This window comes from Halichondria panicea, chromosome 6, assembly GCF_963675165.1.
Source record: "Halichondria panicea chromosome 6, odHalPani1.1, whole genome shotgun sequence".
Lineage (NCBI taxonomy): Eukaryota > Metazoa > Porifera > Demospongiae > Suberitida > Halichondriidae > Halichondria > Halichondria panicea.
In genome coordinates this window covers 3,035,710-3,059,026 of record NC_087382.1, presented here as the reverse complement: position 1 = coordinate 3,059,026, position 23,317 = coordinate 3,035,710, and the positions used below count along the sequence as shown (strand labels likewise).

At 41.3% G+C, this 23,317-nt stretch overlaps 4 protein-coding genes across 4 annotated transcripts; 1 reads left to right on the top strand and 3 right to left on the bottom strand.

The window, feature by feature from the left end:
• Nucleotides 1–38: 38 nt before the first annotated feature.
• Nucleotides 39–9,968, top strand: LOC135337104 (mucin-2-like). Its single transcript, XM_064533005.1, has 4 exons — nt 39–302; nt 758–1,495; nt 7,787–7,808; nt 8,553–9,968. The coding sequence occupies exons 1-4, from the start codon at nt 197–199 to the stop codon at nt 9,859–9,861; spliced, it is 2,175 nt and encodes a 724-aa protein (XP_064389075.1). The 5' UTR covers nt 39–196; the 3' UTR covers nt 9,862–9,968.
• A 2,132-nt stretch (nt 9,969–12,100) lies between these two features.
• On the bottom strand, nt 12,101–16,234 carry LOC135336884 (uncharacterized). Its single transcript, XM_064532751.1, has 6 exons — nt 15,960–16,234; nt 15,581–15,845; nt 15,124–15,397; nt 13,992–14,193; nt 12,832–13,586; nt 12,101–12,611 (listed from the first exon to the last, which is right to left on the bottom strand). Exons 1-6 carry the CDS (start codon nt 16,024–16,026, stop codon nt 12,297–12,299), a joined length of 1,878 nt encoding a protein of 625 aa, XP_064388821.1. The 5' UTR covers nt 16,027–16,234; the 3' UTR covers nt 12,101–12,296.
• Nucleotides 16,235–16,430: 196 nt separating this feature from the next.
• Nucleotides 16,431–19,301, bottom strand: LOC135337422 (uncharacterized). The gene is made up of 4 exons (XM_064533352.1): nt 18,598–19,301; nt 17,763–18,253; nt 17,549–17,651; nt 16,431–17,145 (listed from the first exon to the last, which is right to left on the bottom strand). Exons 1-4 carry the CDS (start codon nt 18,671–18,673, stop codon nt 16,553–16,555), a joined length of 1,263 nt encoding a protein of 420 aa, XP_064389422.1. The 5' UTR covers nt 18,674–19,301; the 3' UTR covers nt 16,431–16,552.
• Nucleotides 19,302–19,737: 436 nt separating this feature from the next.
• LOC135337421 (uncharacterized) lies at nt 19,738–21,887 on the bottom strand. Its single transcript, XM_064533351.1, has 4 exons — nt 21,658–21,887; nt 21,040–21,539; nt 20,819–20,930; nt 19,738–20,455 (listed from the first exon to the last, which is right to left on the bottom strand). Exons 1-4 carry the CDS (start codon nt 21,731–21,733, stop codon nt 19,878–19,880), a joined length of 1,266 nt encoding a protein of 421 aa, XP_064389421.1. The 5' UTR covers nt 21,734–21,887; the 3' UTR covers nt 19,738–19,877.
• Nucleotides 21,888–23,317: the final 1,430 nt, after the last annotated feature.

Genomic DNA, 23,317 nt, shown 5'->3' with positions numbered 1-23,317 from the left:
TGTCCACACTAAAACTAGAGGCGTTTCAGAGTTTTAATAGTGCACTGTCTAGAGCTAGCTAGCTATCATCTGGCATATAGTCTGGAGCATTGATTTATATACTGTGACACAGTCTGTGTAGCTATATAGAAGCTTGTCTATCGCGCAGCTGTCTGGTGAAATTAATTGTTTTCAAGAAGATTGTATCAACAACTGCATGATAGCCATGGCCATGGACAACAGGAGCAGCTACCGAGGTTGCTCTCTCATGGCTACTCTACTCATATGCTTCTCAGTGCAAACAGTGCTCGTTATTTCACAAGGTGAGTAGATAGGAAGACCCAGTGCAGTGCAAACTCAAACGCTTTGCAAACAACACTGTCTGTACCAGTGCATGCATGAGAGGAGATATTGTATTCATTTTGTGCAGTAATCTGAGCTAGTTTTGTTCCCCAACAAGCTGGCTGTGTAAGCATGTGGTTGGTGAAGGGAATGTCTATAGTTACCTGATAGTTACTGTAGCAACATCATTATAATAATTCTCAACAACTGCATTGTAGGAAGCAAAATACCCTAACCAACGCATGCACATAATGGGGAAGATACTCCAATGAATTTATGGTTTGCCGCTAGCTCATATACATGTATGATTTGTTTTGTCAGCTCTTGGTGGTATAGACTAGACTATGATGGTATTCACAGTGCATACACTGGTGTAACAGTTGTGTAAACACTCGTTGGCACTACTTGTATTATTGACATGCTTCATTCCTCTCAGAGTGTATGTACCAGTACATTGAACAACCACCTGGTGCTATCGACTGCAATCCATTTGAATCGATTCTGAGGCTGCGATGTGCACTAACTGCTGCATTGGATTCAGATGTATCCATCAACTGGTACCACAACGGGACTACTCAACTAACAAATGTAATAGAGTCTTCTGAAGAAAATGTTAATATTAATCCTGCGATGGAAACTTTCCGATCTGTTCTCACTGTGACTAATCCACCAGCTACTGGCTCTGATGATTATCACTGTCAAGCTGAAGTTAATGGAAACGAATTGCAACCAAGCGATACTTTTACGCTGAGGGATGACGTTAATCTCATGATTTTAAGAGATTGTGAAAGTGATCCTAATACGGATATATTCTTTGTATCTTCTACTAAATGTGCTGATATTTCCCCCACGGAATCTGTTACTACACCCACTACACCCCCTCCACAACCCTCACAAACCACACTCCCTACCACCACCGCCCCCTCACTCTCCACAACCTCACACGCCCCCGGAATTGCTACCACAAACTCCCCGGGTAGCACCGAAGAAGGCACTATCTCCACCACGCAAAATAATATCTCAACTCCTGTCCCTCAAACCCTACAAGTGTGGATCTACGTACTAGTGGGCGTGGCCGCTGTGTTCGGTATCATCATCGTGATCCTCGCCATTATGTGTGTCGGACTGTGCGTACGACGCAGTAAAACACAAGACTCCTCCCTCTCTCTCAAGCGTGAGTTAGAGTGTGTGTGTGTGTGTGTGTACATGTGCGTGTGTGTGTGTGTGTGGAGGGTGTGTGTGTGTGTGTGTGTGTACTTAGAAGTTCTACTAGCTTTTGTGTATAATTCTCCCATTCTTTCTCCTTTTCTTTGTTAATACTGAGTACTTATAGTCAGTATATGTGTGTACACGTAGCCTTGGTTCTACTTAGAGGTAGCTAGTAGCTGGCTACTTCCTTTCTATTACTAGCTATAGTTTTTGTATTATTTTCCCCCTCTCTGAGTTGGAGTGTGTGTGCACTTATGGCCAGTATGTGTAGAGCTTTAGTTTCTATATACAGCTTATAACTTTTGTGTCTAATTTTCCCCACTCTCTCCCCACAACCCACCCCCCTCCTTTATTATAGACCCCAGTGGTGGGTTAACTTAGCACTCCTAGTAGTGTTAGTGTGTGGTTGGCTAAGTCGTGCCTGCCCATCTAATGGCTGCTGCCCAGCTATATGGCTTGATCTGGCAGGACCTGCTCAGTGTATTAGGAAGAGCATGCAATGTAGTGGTGGATATAGTACAAATATTGTCCTGTTTTGGAGGGTTTGAAGCCACTTATAATAATATCCCCTTTAATTTGAAAGACCATGTTTCCTTTCCAATAAATCCCACACTGACAGTAGAATAGTAGTACACAGGGATGTGCCCACACTGGTCGATGGTGGTGGTGGTGGTTGGTACTGACCATCTCTTAGGCTCATGGTACACAGGGATGTGCCTGGTGGTGGTGGTGGTGGTGGTTGGTACTGACCATCTCTTAGGCTCATGGTACACAGGGATGTGCCTGGTGGTGGTGGTGGTGGTGGTGGTGGTGGTTGGTACTGACCATCTCTAGACAAAAACAACCACCTCTTAGGCCTAGTTTACTATACGAAAAGAAGCAAATTTGTGAGATTAAAGAGATTGAAAGAGCCACCCTTCAAAAATTCTAAGCCGTATATAATATAATATACCAGTTTAAAAGTAGCAATAGCTTTTATATCGGTCTAGTAACTTGGCTCTAAGTACTGCTGTCCTTATTTTGTGAGAATGATTTGAGGGATTTTCTCGCTAATTTCTTAACGTGTAATGCTACATTAATCACGTCTGTCTGTGTTTACCCTCCCAGGCTGAATTTTGATCACTTAGAACCAAAAACTATTCCTTAAACTGTCTTTAATTTGTACACTTACATGCTCATTAGGAAGCGACCACCTCCACATGTACCATATAGAGGGCATATTATATTTCTAGGGTACGTATGAATGCTCGTGGTTTTCGCTGATTAAGCATGTACCGCGAACATTTATACCCACGGATGCACGCTGTAAGAAGGCTGCTATTCCGCGAATTAAATCTACAGAAACCTTTCTAACGATCTTTTCTGTAAAAGCTTACCATTGAAATATACCCGCTATACGGTAGATGTCAGGCTAATGCCTATAGACAATGTCCCCTAAGTGCCGGTGTATAGATATATTGTGTGTTGTCCTAGCAATGTCCAAGCACTTGGCTACTGCTCTAGGGCGTGATCAGTGTAACAGGAGGGTGTATTGTGTGACGGTAATTAGGGCACCTGTTTTTCCCCGACAGGGATAGCATTGGGTATTGTCTAAAAGACAGTTTATGGAATGCAGAGCTTAATAGATGGATTGTCCTACTTGCCCATTTGCAGTGGTCTCTCCATTGACTATTATAAGCAATTTCACTGTCTGTTACAGTTTATGCAAACTTGTATACCTGAGTGTCTCTCTAATCTGTCAACATATGGTGTGTAAATTAAGTTTTTGGCAGTGTCCCACGTCTCTTTTGGTAGATTATACAGAGCTGTGAATAGTGTAATTGCTTTATATCGCCCAAGTCTCTTTACGCTAGCAGTGTCCTACAAACATCCTCGTTAGTAAACCACATACTGTGTGGTGCCAAGGTTACACTCTGAGTCCTATTACCTATCCCTTTGAAGCACAGGCTTGTCCCAGGTGCCAACTTGTCCCTCCATTGTCTGTATTGGAGTAGCCACGTTTGTAATTTGATTAGAGAGATAGACTTGTGACTAGCTACCACCAGCTTTACTGTTCTTACAGTTGATTTCTTTAAAGCTATATCCATCATGCATTATTTCATTTTTTCCAGCCTCCATTTCCACTTAATCTTAATTTTGAGCACACCATATTGTAGCACTATCAAACAGCTACTAAATACATCTTTTAGCTTTGAAATCAGACGTTCCCAACACAAGTTATGGCCTCTCAAAGTTAGCTCTGAAAACAGCTAGGCCTGTGTTTAGTATGTATCATGTATCATTTCCTTCTTACCTTCCTCCACTCCCACTATCGGAAGGTTTTGTAATGTCTCGAAAATTTGAACTTTGTCTCCGGGTAGTTAGTTAGTACGCTACGGTGGGTAGGTGTGTGTGGGTGTGTGTGTGGGTAGTGGGTTGACCTCTGTATTGGTGTGTGTGTGTGTGTGTTGTGTGTGGTAAGGGTATTGTAATGTTATCCCACTGTATAGGCTGTATAGTATTAGGGGGTGGGGGAGGTGTGATGCATTGTACACACATTTCAATCATCCCTAGCTATGTACAATATTTCCTCAGGGAATTGTAGTATTTACAGAATGCTGCGAAAATATTTTGATCATTTTTTTGAGTATCAGATCAGATTTGTTTTGACTGTATGTTAATGTGGCGTGGCATTCCTCGCTGATGGTTTCATGTTCAAGTTGTTGTAGTCTACTTGTAGCGTCTAGATGCGGAGGGTTTTAGGTTGGTTGACAGCAGTTACAAGTTAAAGGGCAGCCATCCATCCGTACACACACTGCGTATGTGTTTACCTTCAACTATATAGTGGTCATGATTGTCTGCACTTCAAAACTTTTAACTTCTGCCAACCTACCTGAAATCCTCCATATATGGTATATGTAAGTGTATACCTGTATTATATTATCATATGACTTTGTGTGCTGTCTAGATCATTAAGTTATGCTCCATTTATCAATGGCTACTCATTTACATACCCGCCAGTTGATTCTATAAATATGTTTATTGTTCCTTTGAAGGCCTCCTCCTACCCGCCATGAATACACTCTAACCTGGGCTGACATTCACAAGTTATTAAGTTACACTGTGGTCAACAGATCAAAGAGAGGTGCCTACTTACTTACCATATGCTAGCTAAGCATTAATGTCGCGGTATTTCCCAATCAACCTTCTGTTTAGCTATGGAGTGTTATATTTCATTTTCAAAATTTTTAGCAATTAAATATTTGTGTGTGTGTGTGTGTGTGCTAGAGCTGGGGTCTGCCCCGCTAACAACATGCATAACATGTTATTTTCAAGGACCATACAAGTTAGGGATTTACAAGTCATGACAGCACTATTGGGGTAGTTGGTAGGAACTTAGGGACTTAGGTTATAGCTAGGTTATGGCACTATTGGGGTAGTAGCAGGGACTTGCCTACCTCACTATAAGGTGGTGGTAGCTGGCTACCTACTCTTGTTGGTGGTGTGAGGGGACACTCAGTGGAAACACTTGTAAGAGCTCGTCTCTTAGTGGCTTTCCAGGGACAAATAAGGAAATGATAGTTACTGATATCACTAGAGTCAGCCACAATAACATACCACCGTGTAGTGGGCATATTTTGAGGGTATAAACTCTCGCGGAAAGACCGCTAGGATAATTTGACTGAATAGCAGCCTCTCTGCAATACGAAATATACCCGCTATACAGTAGGCAGAGTGCATTGTTTATTTGAGGACCTTCAACTTGAGGTGGTCTTGTGGTTTCACTGTTAACACATAGCCTTTGAAATGGGGTCAATATGAACAGTATTTAAATGAACTGTTAACAGTGTAAGAATAGCTGTCAAGTATTCCTGGTTGGTGCTAATTGACTATGGATGTTCAACAGCCGCCTTGCTAACCACAGATCAAGGCCTTCCCGTTTGTTGCTAGCTTGTCTAGTCATTGTGTGTGGGTGTGTGGGGGGGTGTTAGGCGTGGGGGATTTATAGAAACGAAAGGTTCTTGTGTATGTGTGTGGGTGGGGGTGGGGGGGGTGGGCTTGGAGCACTATAGCAACTAATGGCTCTAGTGTGGGTGATGTGTGGGCGGTGTGGTTAAGTGTGCGTGTAATTTCTGTCAAGGACATTAATTTAAAGTCCCACCAACTGGCAGTGTAAACCCGGAGCAGATGCTGGTACTTAGGAAACTGAATGATTAGGTCTGATACTGCCCACGCCATGTATTCTAATATGAACCTGGTTGTGTGTGGTAGGTTACACTGTGTTGTCGATATAAATACTTCTACACGGGAGAGTGGTCAGACAGTGACATGATTATATATATGAGATCGAATATGGTCCCTACTCAACTGCTATAAAACTGTTTTTGCCTGAGGGCGTTTTCACGCTAACAATAACAACGTGTGTGTCTGTGTTGTGTTGTCCTTATAAGGAGATTCACACCGTCCGTGCTATCATATATACACGTAACGAAGCATGACCCACTTTAGGCTTTTTGCAGTTATTGTATATATAACGTAAATCGAGTTTCTAATGCGAGGTTAATGGAATGTGAATGACACTGTACAAACATTGATTGCGTTTCTAACTGTCGTGAATTGCATACTGTTTTGCGTTCCTTTCGATCGCGATTTATCCACGAAAACTCGCACTTTGCAATCAAAAGATTATCACATTTGAAACCCAGTATATACGATATGTTGATTGCATTTCCATCGTCTATTGTCTATAGTTGAGAGTTCAGAGTACGATTGCTCTCGTTAACAGGTGAAGTAATGAAATGCCGTTGTTGTTACGTTGTGTGTTGTGGTCGTTACAACCCCAAGCAGCTGTAGCTCTCTTGAATAGCCATCCTGTACAGCTGCCTCCATTCTATATAGCCAGTGCATGACGACTCACCTCGGATGTACAACAAACCCTCTACATTTCCTTTCAAGTATCTGGTGGTGTAGTTACAGTTCCCTATACTAACAGCTGCCAGAACTTAATGTGTTGAGCTATAGCCATGTCATAATGTGTATAACTTTCCCTGGGTATAACCTATAATAGTACAATGAACACTTCTATATAAAGGCACTCACACACACCACAGCCATATACCACATGTTAGTCCATCAAGTACAATAGTGTTTACGTGCGTGTGTGCGTGTGTACAGAATCTCCACTATAGCTGTGCTGGTCACAATCCTGCCAAATTATCATCGCTTGTTTGGAAATGCAATCGCATAAAGAACGCCATTACCTTTAGTTTGTAGGGCTCCTTCACTAATTAAATTTATAATTGGAGTGAAATTTAAGAAGGAAATACGATCATTTTAGGCTCTGATCATGGGAAAAATGTCCTGTTATCGATTTCTATAATTATACTGAAGTCATAAAATTATACGTTTAGTTAATTGCCAGCTGTCATGTTGTCGGGCGCTCCATTTTTGGATTTTGTCCAAACAAATGAAGCCAATTCCTGCCAGACAAGCAATTACCGTGCTTTAGCTGAGCAGCTAGCTCATGTTACCAGCTCACTAGTGTTAATGACTTCTTCTAGAACAAGCAGACAGATGACCTACTGGAGTCATGCTCATCCTTGACAGTAGTACATGTAAAGGGATAGAGTTACTAACTTGTAAGATAATTTGGCACTGACCTGTCTAAAGTGTCCAGGTCCATCCAATTGTGCCAACCACAAGAGCTGTTGATGATCTTCTAATGATCTTCTTTAGTTTACTTGATGCATTCTTAAAATGCCCAGAAAATGTGTTAGTAGTCATAGCGATTAGTGCATGGACAAGTGGCTGGTTTGTAGAGTGGAATGTGTTTGACCTACTATAGTTAGTATAGCAGGTGATGGGATGTTATTGCTGAACTTAGAGGGGGTGGGTGAAAGTGAGGGGTGTGCCTGAGGTGTGTGGGGGTGTGCTTGTTGTGGAGGGTGCACTGTTTGCTGCTTGTGGCTGATGAACAGATAAGGCACTGGCCAATTTGAACTTAGCCATACTGTGGTTGACCATTATGTTGTGAATATGTGGTACTTGCGTCCCTAGGGATGAATGATGGTCATGACTCTCATTGTCAGCTTCTCTGCTTGTCTGGTACACACTCTAGTTATGGTCCAGGGACTTGTGTTTACTACCTAGTAATTATAACCTTATTTGCTAATCTCGTGCGATGTATTGGGACTGAGTATCAAGCTACATTTTTTTATTCTAAAATTGTGCCATAATTTGTATAGATACTAACCGTGTGCTCTTCCTCCCCCTACAGATACTGCTGGAGGAACTATAGGGTGAGTAATATATATATAGCTACTATCTACTATTAGCCTCCTTTGCAGACTCGTCCTTTTCTTGTTCTTTGTCACAGTTTATAATCAATAAGCTTATGTTTACCTTGTGACTAAGAACAGAAAAGGAAGGCCTGCGAAGAAGGCTGCTACTAATATTGCTTGTGCATGAGAAAACTATAGTTTCCTGAAAGAAAAGCTTTCCCCACAGAAGCCTCTCATGTGATGTTTTAGGAGCCAGTTAGCTTAGTTTGCATACATAGGAATCTGTTTGAAGTGCTTCTTTTGGCCTTATTTGATCCAAGCTTTGTAGTGGCTGGTCATGCCTCTAACGTGTTGATGCAGCCTTGTTACAATAATGGGATGTTTGCTATATTACTATGCTTATGGCTGCTTATAATAATTATGTTGTTGATGGTCTTGATCTTACTCTACTGTGTGGCTTTGAACAAGCCAATATTTAGCACTGGCAAACTTCACACACATTGCATGCTATGGGTTATAATCAGAGGAGGTCTGACATGCATGCACAAATTACTACACTAGCATTGATGTCATTGCGGTCACTTGATAACGTCCAGGCCAAAGATCTTATAGTGATTTGTGCACGCATATCGGACCTCCTCTGGGCTATAATAATATACCAGCTATCAGCAAACCAATAATGCTTTAATTCTCTAATTCATATAATTATATAATTAACCCCGCCCCCTAATTAACCCCGCCCCCTTTCCCCTGCACACACAGAACGCAGTCCATGGTCTCCAATGATTTGTACCACAGCTCTGATAACTTTGCAGCCCCGTCCCAACCACCACCACCCAACTACCAACCGTACAGTACCATCGGTGACCGCGAGTACGAAACCATCGGGATATTTGGAATAGCTCAAACAGACTATGCTCATTTACACCGTCCATCGCCGCCATCACCACCACCTCCGCTACCGTCCACTCTCCCCAACGGTCGCTTGGCAACCATCAACGGGACTCCGCCCACTCCGAACACCTTCATAAGCTCCCCCCCTTCCCTCCCCCCTAAGGGGAACATACCGAGTACCCACGTCTACGGGGAACTGGAGGACCCTCTGTCTTATACTCCACCACACAGTGCTAATGTATTCGAACGAAGTACCGATCAGCTGTTGCCTAGCAACGGTAATGGTTTGTTCTCACAAGCTAACGGTAATGGACCATTCTCACAAGCTAATGGCGGCCCGTATAGAAAATTCTCGCTAGAAAGTGCAACTGCAAGTATGAACGAATCGCTGTACAGTCCGACCACACCCACTTTGAGCGGACTAACGGATATTCCGGAAACAGGAATGAGTTTTATGGAACCGAATGATCCCTCAGCATTTCCCGTTCACGAGTACGAGGTCATCCCTCCCTCGCGTAAAACCAAGAAATACGAATCTCCCGTCCCTGACGAACGTCACATGATACCGGACGGAGGTCATGTGATCGGTGGAAAGCCGCAGACGAGAGTTAGTGTGAAATCGTGCAATTACGAAACAGACCCGAAAATGGATCTTGTTTCAGAATCCGATACTACTGGAACGAATGTTGTTAACCCTTACGATTCTGCCTCTCGTATTAACCCATACGACTCCACGACGCACATCCGAACCACACCCCCTCTCAAGAATAATTCGGACTACAGCGATCTCCGCCCCCCCACAGTGGCCAGCAACACAATGCCCCCCACACGCACAAACAATTCCAACTACAGTAAACTCAATCTCACTGAAACTGAAAGCAACTACAGTCGTCTGCAATCCAATGGAACTGATAATAAATTGGACTCTGATTTTTTCAAAGGTGCAAGTGAGATTTGCCTCTCTAGCACAAATCCACGGAACTCGGCAAATGATGGCTCTGTTTCGTATGATTCTGACCACGGTAGTCGTGAGACCACACCTCCTCATAGGAGAGGATGTTCAGTTCCCCTCTCCCCGCCCCCCTACCCCCAGCAGGGGTCGTACAGTCAGCTAACATTGCCCCCTCAAGCTTCCCGGTATCCCCCACATCTCGGGTCAAAGACTTTGGTGCAGTAATAATAAATTGACCGTTACATTTATTTTATTTTATTTAGCCGTTACTGTTGTTAATTGATGTACGTGTTAATTTTGTGCAGTACTTATTTTGATTTGTTCATCTTTCATCGTTCTGTTTTGCATGCACACTATTATAACAGAGTGTCACAAGCTGCGCTGTACTAATGCCTCTCGCCATGTTATGCTGTCGCTCAAGAGTGTTAATAGTAAGCTGCTATAATGAAGTTTACATTAATGATTTTGGGAATCATTCAGCTGCCATAACTTGAATTCTGTGGATCGAAAATCAAAAATTTTATGTTTTTCTGAAAGCTTAGAAAGAGACTTTTCAAATGGTACCATCAAAGTTGATATTCGAGAGTTAAAAGTATTTGCCAATTTGGCGATACCATGGATTATAGCCCATGGTCCGAGGCCGAAAAATGACAAATTAGGGCCCTCATGAAATTATGGATTGAATCACATGGTTTGAAAGGTAATTTTCTAAGATTTCAGAAAATCATTAAAATTTTGACATCGGATCAACTGTACAAAAGTTATGGCTGTTGAAAGACACCCCCCCCCCCCTCCGTTTAATTAATGATTTTGGGAATCTTTCAGCTGCATTCTGTGGATCTAAAATGAAAATTATTATGTTTTTCTATGAAAACTAAGAAAGAGACTTTCAAATGGTACCATCAAAGTTGATATTCGAGAGATAAAAGTATTTAACAATTTGGAATTGAACCTACTCACGGGATCGCAAAACTATTTCGAAGTTATGGCTGTTGAAAGACACCCCCCCCTCCGTTTAATTAATGATTTTGGGAATCATTCAGCTGCCATAACTTGAATTCTGTGGATCGAAAATCAAAAATTTTATGTTTTTCTGAAAGCTTAGAAAGAGACTTTTCAAATGGTACCATCAAAGCTCATATTCGAGAGTTAAAAGTATTTGCCAATTTGGCGATACCATGGATTATATATAGCCCATGGTCCGAGGCCGAAAAATGACAAATTAGAGCCCCCATGAAATGAATCACATTGTTTGAAAGGTAATTTTCTAAGCTTTCAGAAAATCATTAAAATTTTGACATCGGATCAACTGTACAAAAGTTATGGCTGTTGAAAGACACCCCCCCCCCCCTCCGTTTAATTAATGATTTTGGGAATCTTTCAGCTGCCATAACTTGAATTCTGTGGATCGAAAATCAAAAATTTTATGGTTTTCTGAAAGCTTAGAAAGAGACCTTTCAAATGGTACCATCAAAGTTGATATTCGAGAGTTAAAAGTATTTGCCAATTTGGCGATACCATGGATTATAGCCCATGGTCCGAGGCCGAAAAATGACAAATTAGGGCCCTCATGAAATTATGGATTGAATCACATCGTTTGAAAGGTAATTTTCTAAGCTTCCAGAAAATCATTAAAATTTTGACATCGGATTAACTGTATAAAAGTTATGGCTGTTGAAAGATACCCCCCTCCGTTTAATTAAAGTTACCTTCACTGACTTACATGTATTTTACATGCATTGTAATTGTTAGTGCGGCCTTGGATCGAAGCTAAAAGATCCTTCCTCCTACGTTATTGATTTGACCGGTGCTGTAGTGGGTGGCCGGGAAACTGGTCATCCACTTCCTGTCTGTCTTTCAGGTCTACCTTTCATTACGTAGCAGCCCTACTACACTGTGGTTAGTAGCACCTGACTACCTCTCATTAGGTACTAGGTAGCAGCCCTACTGTCTTTCATTAGGTAGTAGTAGCAAACGGTTTATTTTTTAAACAATTCTGCAATTCTCTATTTTGTGACATTTGCTTTTATTACGAGTGTCACAAGCTGCGCTGTGCTAATGCCTCTCGCCATGTTATGCTTTCGCTCAAAAAGTATTAGTATAAAAAAATTTATATACCGTATAGCAGGTAATTTTCGGGAGACAAAATATTTGTGGTTCAGCAATAAATTATTGAGAGATTTCGTGGGTAATATTTTCGTGGTAGCTGCTTGCACTGCAGGTAAAGGTAAGCAAGGTCGCTTCATTTGTGAATAAAATATTCGTGGTCAGACCTCCAACCACGAAAACCACGAATATTTTACCCCACGAAAATTACCCGCTATACGGTATCCAAGTTTATTGTTGTTAATGTGTCAATTTGTGCAGTACTTATTTTGATTTGTTCATGTTTGATGCACACTTATTGTTATTGATACTTATTAATATTAACGATCTTTACTGCCTGTGTTTTTAGCATGAATAATTTTTATTGAACAATCTTTATTGCCTAGGGATGTAAGTGTAAGTAGAATTTATAATAATAATTATTAATGACCACAAAAAAGTATAACCTATTATATATACATGTAGGTATAAATAATATAAAATATACATAAAATATATTATACTGCGGTGTACAGAAATTAGTGATACGTTTTGCTACTAAATAATTGTTACATTTAATTGTATAAGGTTAGGTAGCTGTTTCTGTCTCCTTGTATCATGTGAGGGGGTGGGGCAATATCGCGATTACGTAACTGGAAAACCTCCCCCCGCGGCTGCTCACTTGAACTTCGACCTCTAACGGCTTCGACATCAAGCATTTCATTCGGACAAACGTACTCTCCGTCGATACTCTCTCGTTGAATCGAGCATTCTGATTGGTTGACGGTTTCGGGAGGGATGTACAGCTTGTTAGTCTGTCGTGTGTGTGGGCGGGGTGGGACCATGGGCTTCCTCTTCACTGGGGAGGACTCATTGGAACTACTCGTGTACTGCAGGAGTACAAAATATGCATAATTAAAAAAATGCAGTGTTAATGAAATCAGGGGAGCAACATGTTGTACTTATTAAAAATCAGGCTCTAATGCAATGTACACGTACGTTACTAAGCTGGTAGAATTTTGGTGATCCAATTTAAAACTATACGTATGTACATATATAATCTCTATGTAAATCAGACAAGTAATATGGGTATACCGGCTATAGCTATACCTGTCTATGTGGAGCATTCCTCCAATCGTCCACTTCGCTGTATATCGGTTGCTCCTCTGTCATGAAGGGTGACACAGACAGCTTCTTGTTTAGCGGTAGACTTAGTCTTGAACGAGCAGTCAGTGCGCTGCCATTATGAATCTCATGCTCTGTAGGACTGTGTAATGACAAGCTACTGACAGCGTGAGGAAGGATGTACGGTTCAGTATACTGTGGCTGTTCGTTATCCTGTTCACTGATAAGTGAAAGCATGCTAACTGAGAGCGGAATATTAGGTTCGCTGTAAACTGGCTGATGATCGATTTTATCCAAATGTTCCATACTGCCGTTTAGAGAAGCAGTTGAGTAGATTGGAGCATCGTCCATATTTCTAACAATCAAGCTCTTATAAACAGGCCCCGTTTCGAATTTACTTTTGCCTCCTCCTATTGTTGTGGGCACAGAATTTTCGTCAGTAGGTGTGCAAGCGGTTTTTAGTTTTCCGACAACAGTTGCAGCTCGGCCTTTTCTGATCAGCGCAGCGGTGGATGATACGGAACAACTACTGTCTTTTTGAGTCACGGTCTGTTTGCTACGCGTGGGGAGGGTGGTCCGCACAGGGGGAGGATGTGAGGGGGCGGATTGTGAAGATAAGGGGGCGGACTGTGTAGATAAGGGGATTTGAATTGGTGTGGTCACGAGGTTAGATTGAGAAGTGCCACTTTTGATCATGTTGATGTTGCTCATAGAAGAAGCAGAGAGAGGTATGGAACGATCTGTGTGTGGGCGTGTGTGGGTGTGTGTATGTGTGTGTGTTTGTGTGTGTGTAGGCGTGTGGTATAATCCCAATCCATGTAGTTAAATAATATTCTAACGACCATAACTTTAGATTTCAGTTGAACAAAAACTCATTTTCGACAAAATACCACAGGGTAGGTAATTTGCCGTAAATTTTGTGTTGCAAATTTGAGAGTTGAGCATCCCACAATAATTATTGTAAAGAGCTTTCAGAAAATCATGCATTGAACCATTTTTGGATCATTATAATTATTGTATAATACTATGATCACCCGAGTATATTAGTCTGGGAAACACATCCTAAAAGGTCTTTTCACACTAGCTTGTTAAGGAAGTATGGTTGTATGCATGATAAAAATTGAGACTCTGCCAAAAACACACACCTTTGAAAGTTCTCAGTGAAGCTTTGGAACGGTCAGGCTTCCTCAGACAACAACATGTGATCAGTAGAACAAAGAGCAGGAAGCAGACCAGGAGGGCTAGACCACCCCCCACAGAGGCGATGACGATGATAGTTTCCATGGTGAAGGGAGGGGGCGTGGTGCCGGTGGTTGTACTGCAACTGGAGGTTGGAGTGTCATGGCACTGTATATATAAGAGGGGAAAAAACATTATTTTTTGAACACATTATATAATTATTAGCGAGGGTACATACAATTTTATTATGTACTTTTGGTATTAGTATAAGCAATCCATGCATGTGCAGTCGTATATACATGACATTTTTTTCTTGCAATAACATGATTATTTCTAGGGCGGGAGGAGGGGGAGAGGTAACAGAACACAAACTGCTATTGTTCATTTGGAAATGTTGCCCAACAATAGGCCTATAGTAGGGAATGGTGTGTAGGGGTCCCTATAGGGCAGACACAGCCAGTAATGGACATAGCCAGTAATGGACTTGGTACAAGCTCATCACTGTCCTTGTTAGGGGTAAACACAGATAACAGACCAAACATGCTAGAAATTGGATATATTATCGTGTAAGCACACTGTGACAAAATCAACTCCCTCCTTGCACAGCTTTTAACCAGCACAGTACATGTCATGGAGCTCAACTATTGTATATAATTATAGCTACACTATACATAGCCATGCATGCATGCAGGTACACTATAGGAGACAGATCAATCTCATTCCCAGAATACTATTAAAATAATTAATCGTTGAAATTGGAGAGCTCATATAAATAAACGCTCATGCACATTCTGCACAAGAAAGGAATATAAGTTTCCATTGCACATTACGTTAGCAAGAGTGTGTTCCTGGCATCACCCATAGCAACCTATAGTAATGCAGCCCTAGGTACACAGTGCTACATACCACCTCGCCCTGGTACCCGTACGTACCTCAATACCGCCATTATACCACACTCGTGCTGGTAGGAGGTTCCTATATTACACACATAAGCATGCAGTATATATTAACCATCCTCTGTACTGCATTAGCAAGTGTATATAATTATTAAAAACAGCATGATCTTAAAATGTCCTTAATAATTAAACAATAACTCACGCTGGTAGGAGGTTCCTCTTCACTCGGTGGTGGTGGTGGAGGTAGTGAGATCGTACTGTCAAGAGACAAGCATTGCGAAGCCTCACTCAGAAACACACCCCCAATATTTGAACACCTATCCAGGTCTGTGTAGGCACTCGAGTTGAGCAGTTGGATCACAGTGCTGGCGTTAGAGAACACAGTTTCTCCTCCAATCAAAACATGGACCTGACAGAAGTAACGTCCCACACAGTCAGAGTTGTTTAAACTAAGACCACGGACTTCTAGAATAGACCTGTTGCAGAGAAAATGTATACAATCTATTACCTATATAATTATAATTATGTAACTACAAGTGCAAGTCTACACACAACACTACAGCTACACACACTATAATATAGGGAAACAAGTTCTTCGAGGATTTTCGTACAACAGCATAGCAAAATTTGATACAGTCCATTCTAGCCAATCGTATCACCTTATTAGTACAACGCTTTCCGTTTCCTCGGAAACTTTGTAGATCAAGTTAGCAGTGGTAGTCACTCTTCCCTCCTCAAAGTTATCGACACCGACCGCTTTATTCCACATCAGTGTAGAGGCAGTGATGAGATTCTGGGGGACAGTCACTGAGCATTCTAACAGTAACGAGGTTGTCTCCTGGTTACTGGAGGGGTAGGGGTTACAGGGGAAGGCCTCAGGCGGTTGGGTAATGAAGGAGTAACCACTGTCACAGGTGTTGATATCTGTATAATTATATGCATGAGGAAGGAATAGGAATGTACCTTTGCAAGAATGAAGTTACACATTTCAGGTGATTGTACACACATGCATGCATACCATGTAGATGAACAACATACCTCCTTGAGAGAGCACAGTGGGTAGTGTGCAGAGAAGGGTTGTTAGTATCCACACACGTAAAGACATCTTTATGATTTCTATGCTACTTTTACGCTTATAACTGTAAAATATTAATTTAGTAAGTAGACTGTATATACACTACTATTATAGTTATAGAGAGGTACACTATTACTTCAATAGATTAAAGGTGATGCTTAGAACGCATTTATTGAGACTGCTAGCTTATAAGACTGTCTCACAGCTGCTCAATTAAATGCAGTAACTACATTAAGGAACTTATAAGCAGCCAAGTTGAGGGCTGATTCCATAATTGATGGCAATTAGCTTCAAAGGCCTTGTTTGCACACAAAACCAACCATACAGGAAGACCCTGCCAAGAAATGAATGGAAAATGAGCTGCCCTAAAAACGTTGGAACATTATACCACACCAAATGCCTATATTAAATTTGATGTTTCCAGTAAACAAATTAATGTGTTTTCAATCCACCCTTGCTTGTACTTTGAAATTGATAAACGGTGTACATGCACATATAATTATGTCTCACATGGCAGAACTATAATTATGCAAAAAATGTTATGATAAAACGATTTTTAGTTAGCATACACAACGCTCTCAGAGCTGGCAGATACCTCAGCTGGGCATGTGTACAGTTCAACACGATTCTTTGTGCTTGAACTGAGCGCCTGATAATCTTGTTTAGAAGGCTGTCCAATTCTTTGAGATTGAAGCGGAGATTCGCTAGGAGCTCTATTTTTGTCTTTATTTTTCGGTAGTGGTAGCGGTTTCGTACGTTCCGTTAATTTTTCGCCACCCATTCTTTTGACTGCAAATGCTTGCTGACAATTCAGTGATTGAGATTTGACTCCTCTAGGTTTAGGAGAAATACGAGGTGGTTTTCGGAGATCTGTGTATTCCCTTTCGTCCATTCCGTCAACATCAATGGCGTGATAATGAATCTTTGCAGCGTTGTCTTGAAGATAGTCCATACTATTAGCTTGTGATGTACGTAAGGGGTGGTCTACGGGGGAAATTCCCTCAGCTCCAACGTCGACGTAACCAGCTGAGTTATCTATTTCCTGAGGGAGGGTGATGGATTCGTTGCCATGGATATCAACGGCCGCCAGCGATTGCAAGGGTTCGTTTGTACTGTGAATAATGTCAATTTCAGTTGATGATAGCTTTCCTGGAAATAAAAAAACAACAACTTATTGCATGTTTTGAACGGCTATAACTTTTGTTCCATTGGTCCATAAACGTTGATTTCTGCTTTTTTGAAAGCTTAGACATCAAGAGAGGCCTTTCACATGGTGCGTTAAAATAAAAAGTTTTTTTTGGCCTGTGTTTTTGACAAAATACCATGGGCTATTTCGGAGAAGTAAGAAATTATGGCCTGTTCCAAATTTGGGATTTGAGGATACCATCTTAATGAGCTCCTTCCAAGCTTTCAGAAAATCATAACATTTTAATTTGGACCATCAGAACTCTAGTTACAGATATAGCCAACTCTAGAACGAAGGAGGCCTTGTTATCTTTATTGCTGCTATTCAAGTTATTTCCATGCATATTATATTATATTGATGACTCACTCTTTGATTTCAGGACGCAGCAGAATATACAGATTATCAAGAAGAGAAGGGCAACAAAGAATAAGGAGATGACTATACTCACTGTCAAGACCGGTGTGAGATTCTGTATAGGGAAATATATGCGTAGCAATAAAACGTGTATGGATTGCGTATGCCTAACACCCACACATACATACACCTCCCACACACACATACACCCACGCATCCTGTTTACCTGCTCGCTTGAGGGGGAGGTGCCCACAGAGGTGGGTGTGTTGATGATGCCCACAGGCGTAAGAATCGATCCATTGCCAGCAAACATGGAGACCTGCTGTGACAAGGACAGTAGTGTGCAGGGAGGGTAACCAATGTACGCATCACGTGGTAGTACTTTAAACACTGCACTGGGTTCATAGGTCGAATTAACCTCTCCGTAGACTCCGACCTGACACCAGTAATCACTCGGACCTTCTGCTTCTATGAAATCTTTTAGTGAAAGTCTTGAGAGAAAATATTCTTCATTCCTTGGATTAGTTTCCCTTATCATCTCTGTTTCAATATTACCGGAGTTGTTAGACCTTCTAAACCAGCGGATAGTGTGATTGGACAGACCTCCACGCTGGTAGAGGGCACAGAATAGCCGTTTCCGTCCAACAATGTACGGGTTGCAAGAATACTGGCTCATTGGTTGCATAGTGTAGAGTAGGGGACCTTTAGTGTGTGTGTCTGTGTAGGGTGTGTGCGGTGTGTGTGTGTGTGTGCGGTGTGTGTGTGTGTGTGTGTGTATGTGTGTGTGTGTGTGTGTGTGTGTGTGTGTGTGTGTGTGTGTGTGTGTGTGTGTGTGTCTGTGTGCGTGTCTGTGTGCGTGTCTGTCTGTGTGTGTGTGTGTGTGTGTGCGTGTCTGTGTGTGTGTCTGTGTGTGTGTCTGTGTGTGTGTCTGTGTAGGGTGTGTTGTAAATGAAATACCAATAGCTATTGTTTAGCATATAATTATACGTATACATACTGCATATTAGTACATATCTTATTCATAATTATACATAGCTATAGCTGTGCATGCATGCACTCACTGTTATCTTGAGCAGAAGCTATGGAGACAAGTAGAACCAGTAGAACAGCAAAGCAAAGTGAGAAGTTGATATCCATATCTTGTGTGTTGTGCAGCTGCAGTCTATGCTTTCAGCTCAAGCTATAGCTACTAATAAGTGTATGCTGCTTGTGCTGTCACAGTTTTATGCAACTCTAAAGCTTCCCCTTCTCCCACTCCAACAGTGATGCACACCCAGTCAGTATATATGGAGACTATACAGTTACCATACCAATGCTAGCCAAAGCATGTCAGACTCTATCATACTGCAACAGCTTTTGTTTCGCATGCAATACCATATACACACACACAGAGAGTGGGTGGAGTTGGCAGAGAGATTGGATAATTAAGGTTGAGCAAAGTGCAAACTTAATTAGATCTACACAAAAACACATTTGCTGTTAGGCCACGAAAATTAATTACAAATTACTACACCAGAATGTACACATGAAATGATCAGTATAAATTATTCCGTAATAAAATTAATACTGGCTCCTACTTTGTGTTCAACACCTCTATAGCTTGTATCAAGGTAATTGAACAGTCGTCGAAATCTTTCCCTTATCACATCTGATAGTGGTCAGGGTGTCATACACGATTTTGAAGTAGAGGGGGGAAATGAGAAAAGTAACCAGAAAATGTTGCTAAAAAAAGGTCAACTGTTATTTCAATGCCCAGCTATGGACACTCAGTCATAATTGAAGGGGGGGGAATTGGAGCTTGGGGGGGATATCCCCTTCCCCCCTGTATGACACCCTGGTGGTTTGCACGAAACCTTTGTTATGCTGACGATGCATTCTCCATACACATTCGGTCGCATTGTGCACTGGCAAGAAATTCAATTCAATGTTCAAATCAATCAGACTGAAAATGATGTAATGGAAGAATTTATACCGTTATAGCCTCGTTTTATATGTGTACATTCCGGGTGTAATTTATATACTCTCTCAGCTGTTAAATTGAATACGGACTTATAAGCAAGCCAAGTTGAGGGTTGCTTCCCAGAATTGAGAGCAATTAACTTCAAAGGCTTTTGTTTGCACGCACAACCATGCAACCATAGCAATACTCTGCCAAGAAATGAATGGAAACCGGGTTCCTGGAACAGATATTGAGTGCTTAATCTGATACTGATTTGCTGCTTGTATAAACAACGGTTTAGATCTACCCTTGCACTTTGAAATTGTTAAGCGTATAATTATGTCTCACATGTGATGACAGTTACAAACTTACAATACTTAAAACGTGACTCAACAGTTATTTTTAGTTAGAATACACAACACTCTCAGAGCTGGCAGATAGCTCAGCTGGACATGTGTACAGTTCCATATAATTCTTTGTGCTTGAACTGAGCGCCTGATACTCTGGTTCATAAGGTTGCTGAGACTGAAGCAGAGATTCATCCTTGAGATTAGGAGCTCTATTTTTCGATGGTGGTAGCGGTTTTCTGCGTTCTTTAGATACCTCGCCATCACCAATTCTTTTTACTGCAAATGGTCGCTGACAATTCGATGCGACTCCTACAGGTTTTGGAGAAATGTGAGGTGGTCTTCGGAGATCTGCGTATTCATTTGTGTCCATTCCGTCAGCGTCAATGGCGTGATAATGAATCTCTATAGCGTTGTCTTGAAGATGAGCAGAGTCCATGCTATTAGCTAGTGATGTGCATAGGGGGTGGCCTAGGGGGGAAATTCCCTCAGCACTAACGTCAACGTAATCATCTGAGTTATCTATTTCCTGAGGGGGGGTGGTGGGTTCGTTGCCATGGATGTCGATGGCTGTCAGTGATTGTAAAGGTTCGTTTGTATCGTGAATAAGGTCAATTTTAGTTGATTGCTTTCCTGGAAATGAAGCAAGCATGTAGCGTTAAATAGAGCACATTTGAAAAACCATCATAACTTTAGTTCTGTTAGTCCAATAACGTTGATATTTTGATTTTCTGAAAGCTTAAAGAGAGGCCTTTCAGATAATGTGTTACTGTTTTTGACAAAATACCATGGGCTCTATAATAGCCCATGGTCTTTTTAGGGAATTATGGCCCGGTACACATTTATAACTTAAGCATACCTTCTAAGTTTTCAGGAAGTCATGAAATGGTTGAATTTTTACAATCAGAACTCTATACTATGGTTACAGAGCCGATATAATTTCATCATTATTGCTTAAGTTTAATGAGCTTCCATTATTATATATTGATGACTTACTTTTTGATTTCAGGACGCAGCAGAATATACAGATGATCAAGAAGAGAAGGGCAACAAAGAATGAGGAAACGGCTATGCCCACTATCAAGACCAGTGGAAGATCCTCCGGAGTCTGGGAAATATATGTAGCAATAATTGTATTAAATGCGCATGGTACACATCATACATCCACCCACACACACATACACCCACACACACATACACCCACGCATCTTGTTTACCTGCTCACTTGAGGGGGAGGTGCCCACAGAGGTGGGTGTGTCGATGATGCCCACAGGCATAAGAAACGATCCATTTCCAGCAAACATTGAGACCTGCTGAGACATGTACAGCCCTGTGCAAGGAGGGTAACCAACGTACACATCACGTGGTAGCACTGTAAACACTGCACTGGGTTCATAGGTCGAATTAACCTCTCCGTAGACTCCGGCCTGACACCAATAATCACTCGGACCTTCTGCTTTTATTGAATTATTTAGTTGAAGTATCGATATCAAATATTCTTCATTCCTTGGATTAGTTTCGTTTATTATCATCTCTGTTTCTATATTACCGGAGTTGTTAGAGCTTCTAAACCAGCGGATGGTGTGATTGGACAGACCTCCACGCTGGTAGAGGGCACAGACTAGTTGCTTAGGTCCATCAATGTACGGGTTGCAAGAGTATTGGCTCACTGGTTGCATAGTGTAGAGTAGGGGACCTTCAGTGGCTGTGTCTGTGTCTGTGTATATGTGTGTGTGTGTGGGGGGGAATATTTATAAGATATACCAGTAGAAGATAATTAACGTGTAGCATAATACACGTAAAAAAAGGATAATTCATAAGCTATGGGCACTCACCATTATCTTGAGCAGAGGCTATGGAGACTAGTAGAATCAGTAGAAGAGCAAAGCAAAGTGAGAAGTTGAGATCCATATCTTGTGTTGTGTGCAACTGGTCTTTTCTTTCAGCTATACATGTATAGCTACAGTAATTGTGTTACTTTGCTTGTCACAGTTTTGCAACTCTAAAGAGCTTCCCATAAATTACCACACATTGACCCCAACTTTCCCCCATGACCATTCCAGTATAATCATGAGACAAAATTCTGCATACCGGGGCATGCATGGAGATAGCATGCAACATGCATTCCAGTATAATTACATGGAGACCACAAGTACACGTCCCAGCCAAAGCGGAACTATTATCATCATGTCTATTAAAATGATGTTACATACATAGCTTTTGTTTGGTACAATGCCATACACACACAGAGGGGGTTGGGATATGGGTGCATGCGAACAAGGTAATAATGATGCAAACGGTAAATTTGTAAGGTCACAAATATTTGTCGTCTGGAAGTATAATTATACTATAATATGCATATGATACGTACCAGGAAGACATGATAATTATCAGAAAGATATTCATGCACTCTTGGTGATACGTTCCTATAAATGAGACTAGTATACAATATTCCCTACCGTATATAATTTTCGTCGGGAAAAATATTCATGGTTTCGTGGTTGAAAGTCTGACCACGAATATTTTACCCACGAATGCATGAAGCGACCTTGCCTACCTTTACCTGCAGTGCAAGCTACAACCACGAAAATATTACCCACGAAATATATCTCAATATTGCTGAACCACGAATATTTTGTCCCCCTAAAATTACCCGCTATACGGTATATTACTGCTTTATATTCAATACCTCTTATGGATGTCATAAAGAGCCGCTCACATTGTAGTCAATTAACTCTCCTCTTCGAGTTGCCTTGGTGACACGCGACAACCTGCCACATACAGCCATCCAATAGAATTGTTCTAGTTGCTGGTCAATCCCCAGTTCCGCTAGCACCATCAGAATATTCTCCTCTGAGCAAACTTGATTCCGAAATCATCGAAATTTTCCCTTATCACATCTGAAAGCGGTTTAATACACAAAACCTTTGTTATGCTGAAAATACATTTTTCGCGTTTGGTCGCATTGTGCACTGGCAAGAAATTCAATTCACTGTTCAAATCAATCAGACTGAATTGAATCTATATACATACCTAAGGTGACATATTTTCACAAGTAGATTTGTTTGCGATTTTACTCATTTGAATGCTAGTATTAATTCTTGCTCAAGTTGTGAAATTAATGTTATTCATAACGTTTCTAATTACTCGCAAGTGGTTTCATTGCAATTTGCGAGTACACATTTTTGCGATTTTACTCTCATTCGCAGAAATAGCAGAATTTAATACTCGCGAAAATACGTCGCCTTAAGGTATACTACGGACTTATAAGCAAGCCAAGTTGAGGGTTGATTCCCATAATTGATGGCAATTAACTTCAAAGGCCTTTGTTTGCACGCACAACCATGCAACCATAGCAATACTCTGCCAAGAAATAAATGGAAACCGGGTTCCTGGAACAGGTATTGAGTGCCTATAATCTGATACCGATTTGTTGCTTGTATAAACAACGGTTTAGATCTACCCCTGCACTTTGAAATTGTTAAGCGTATAATT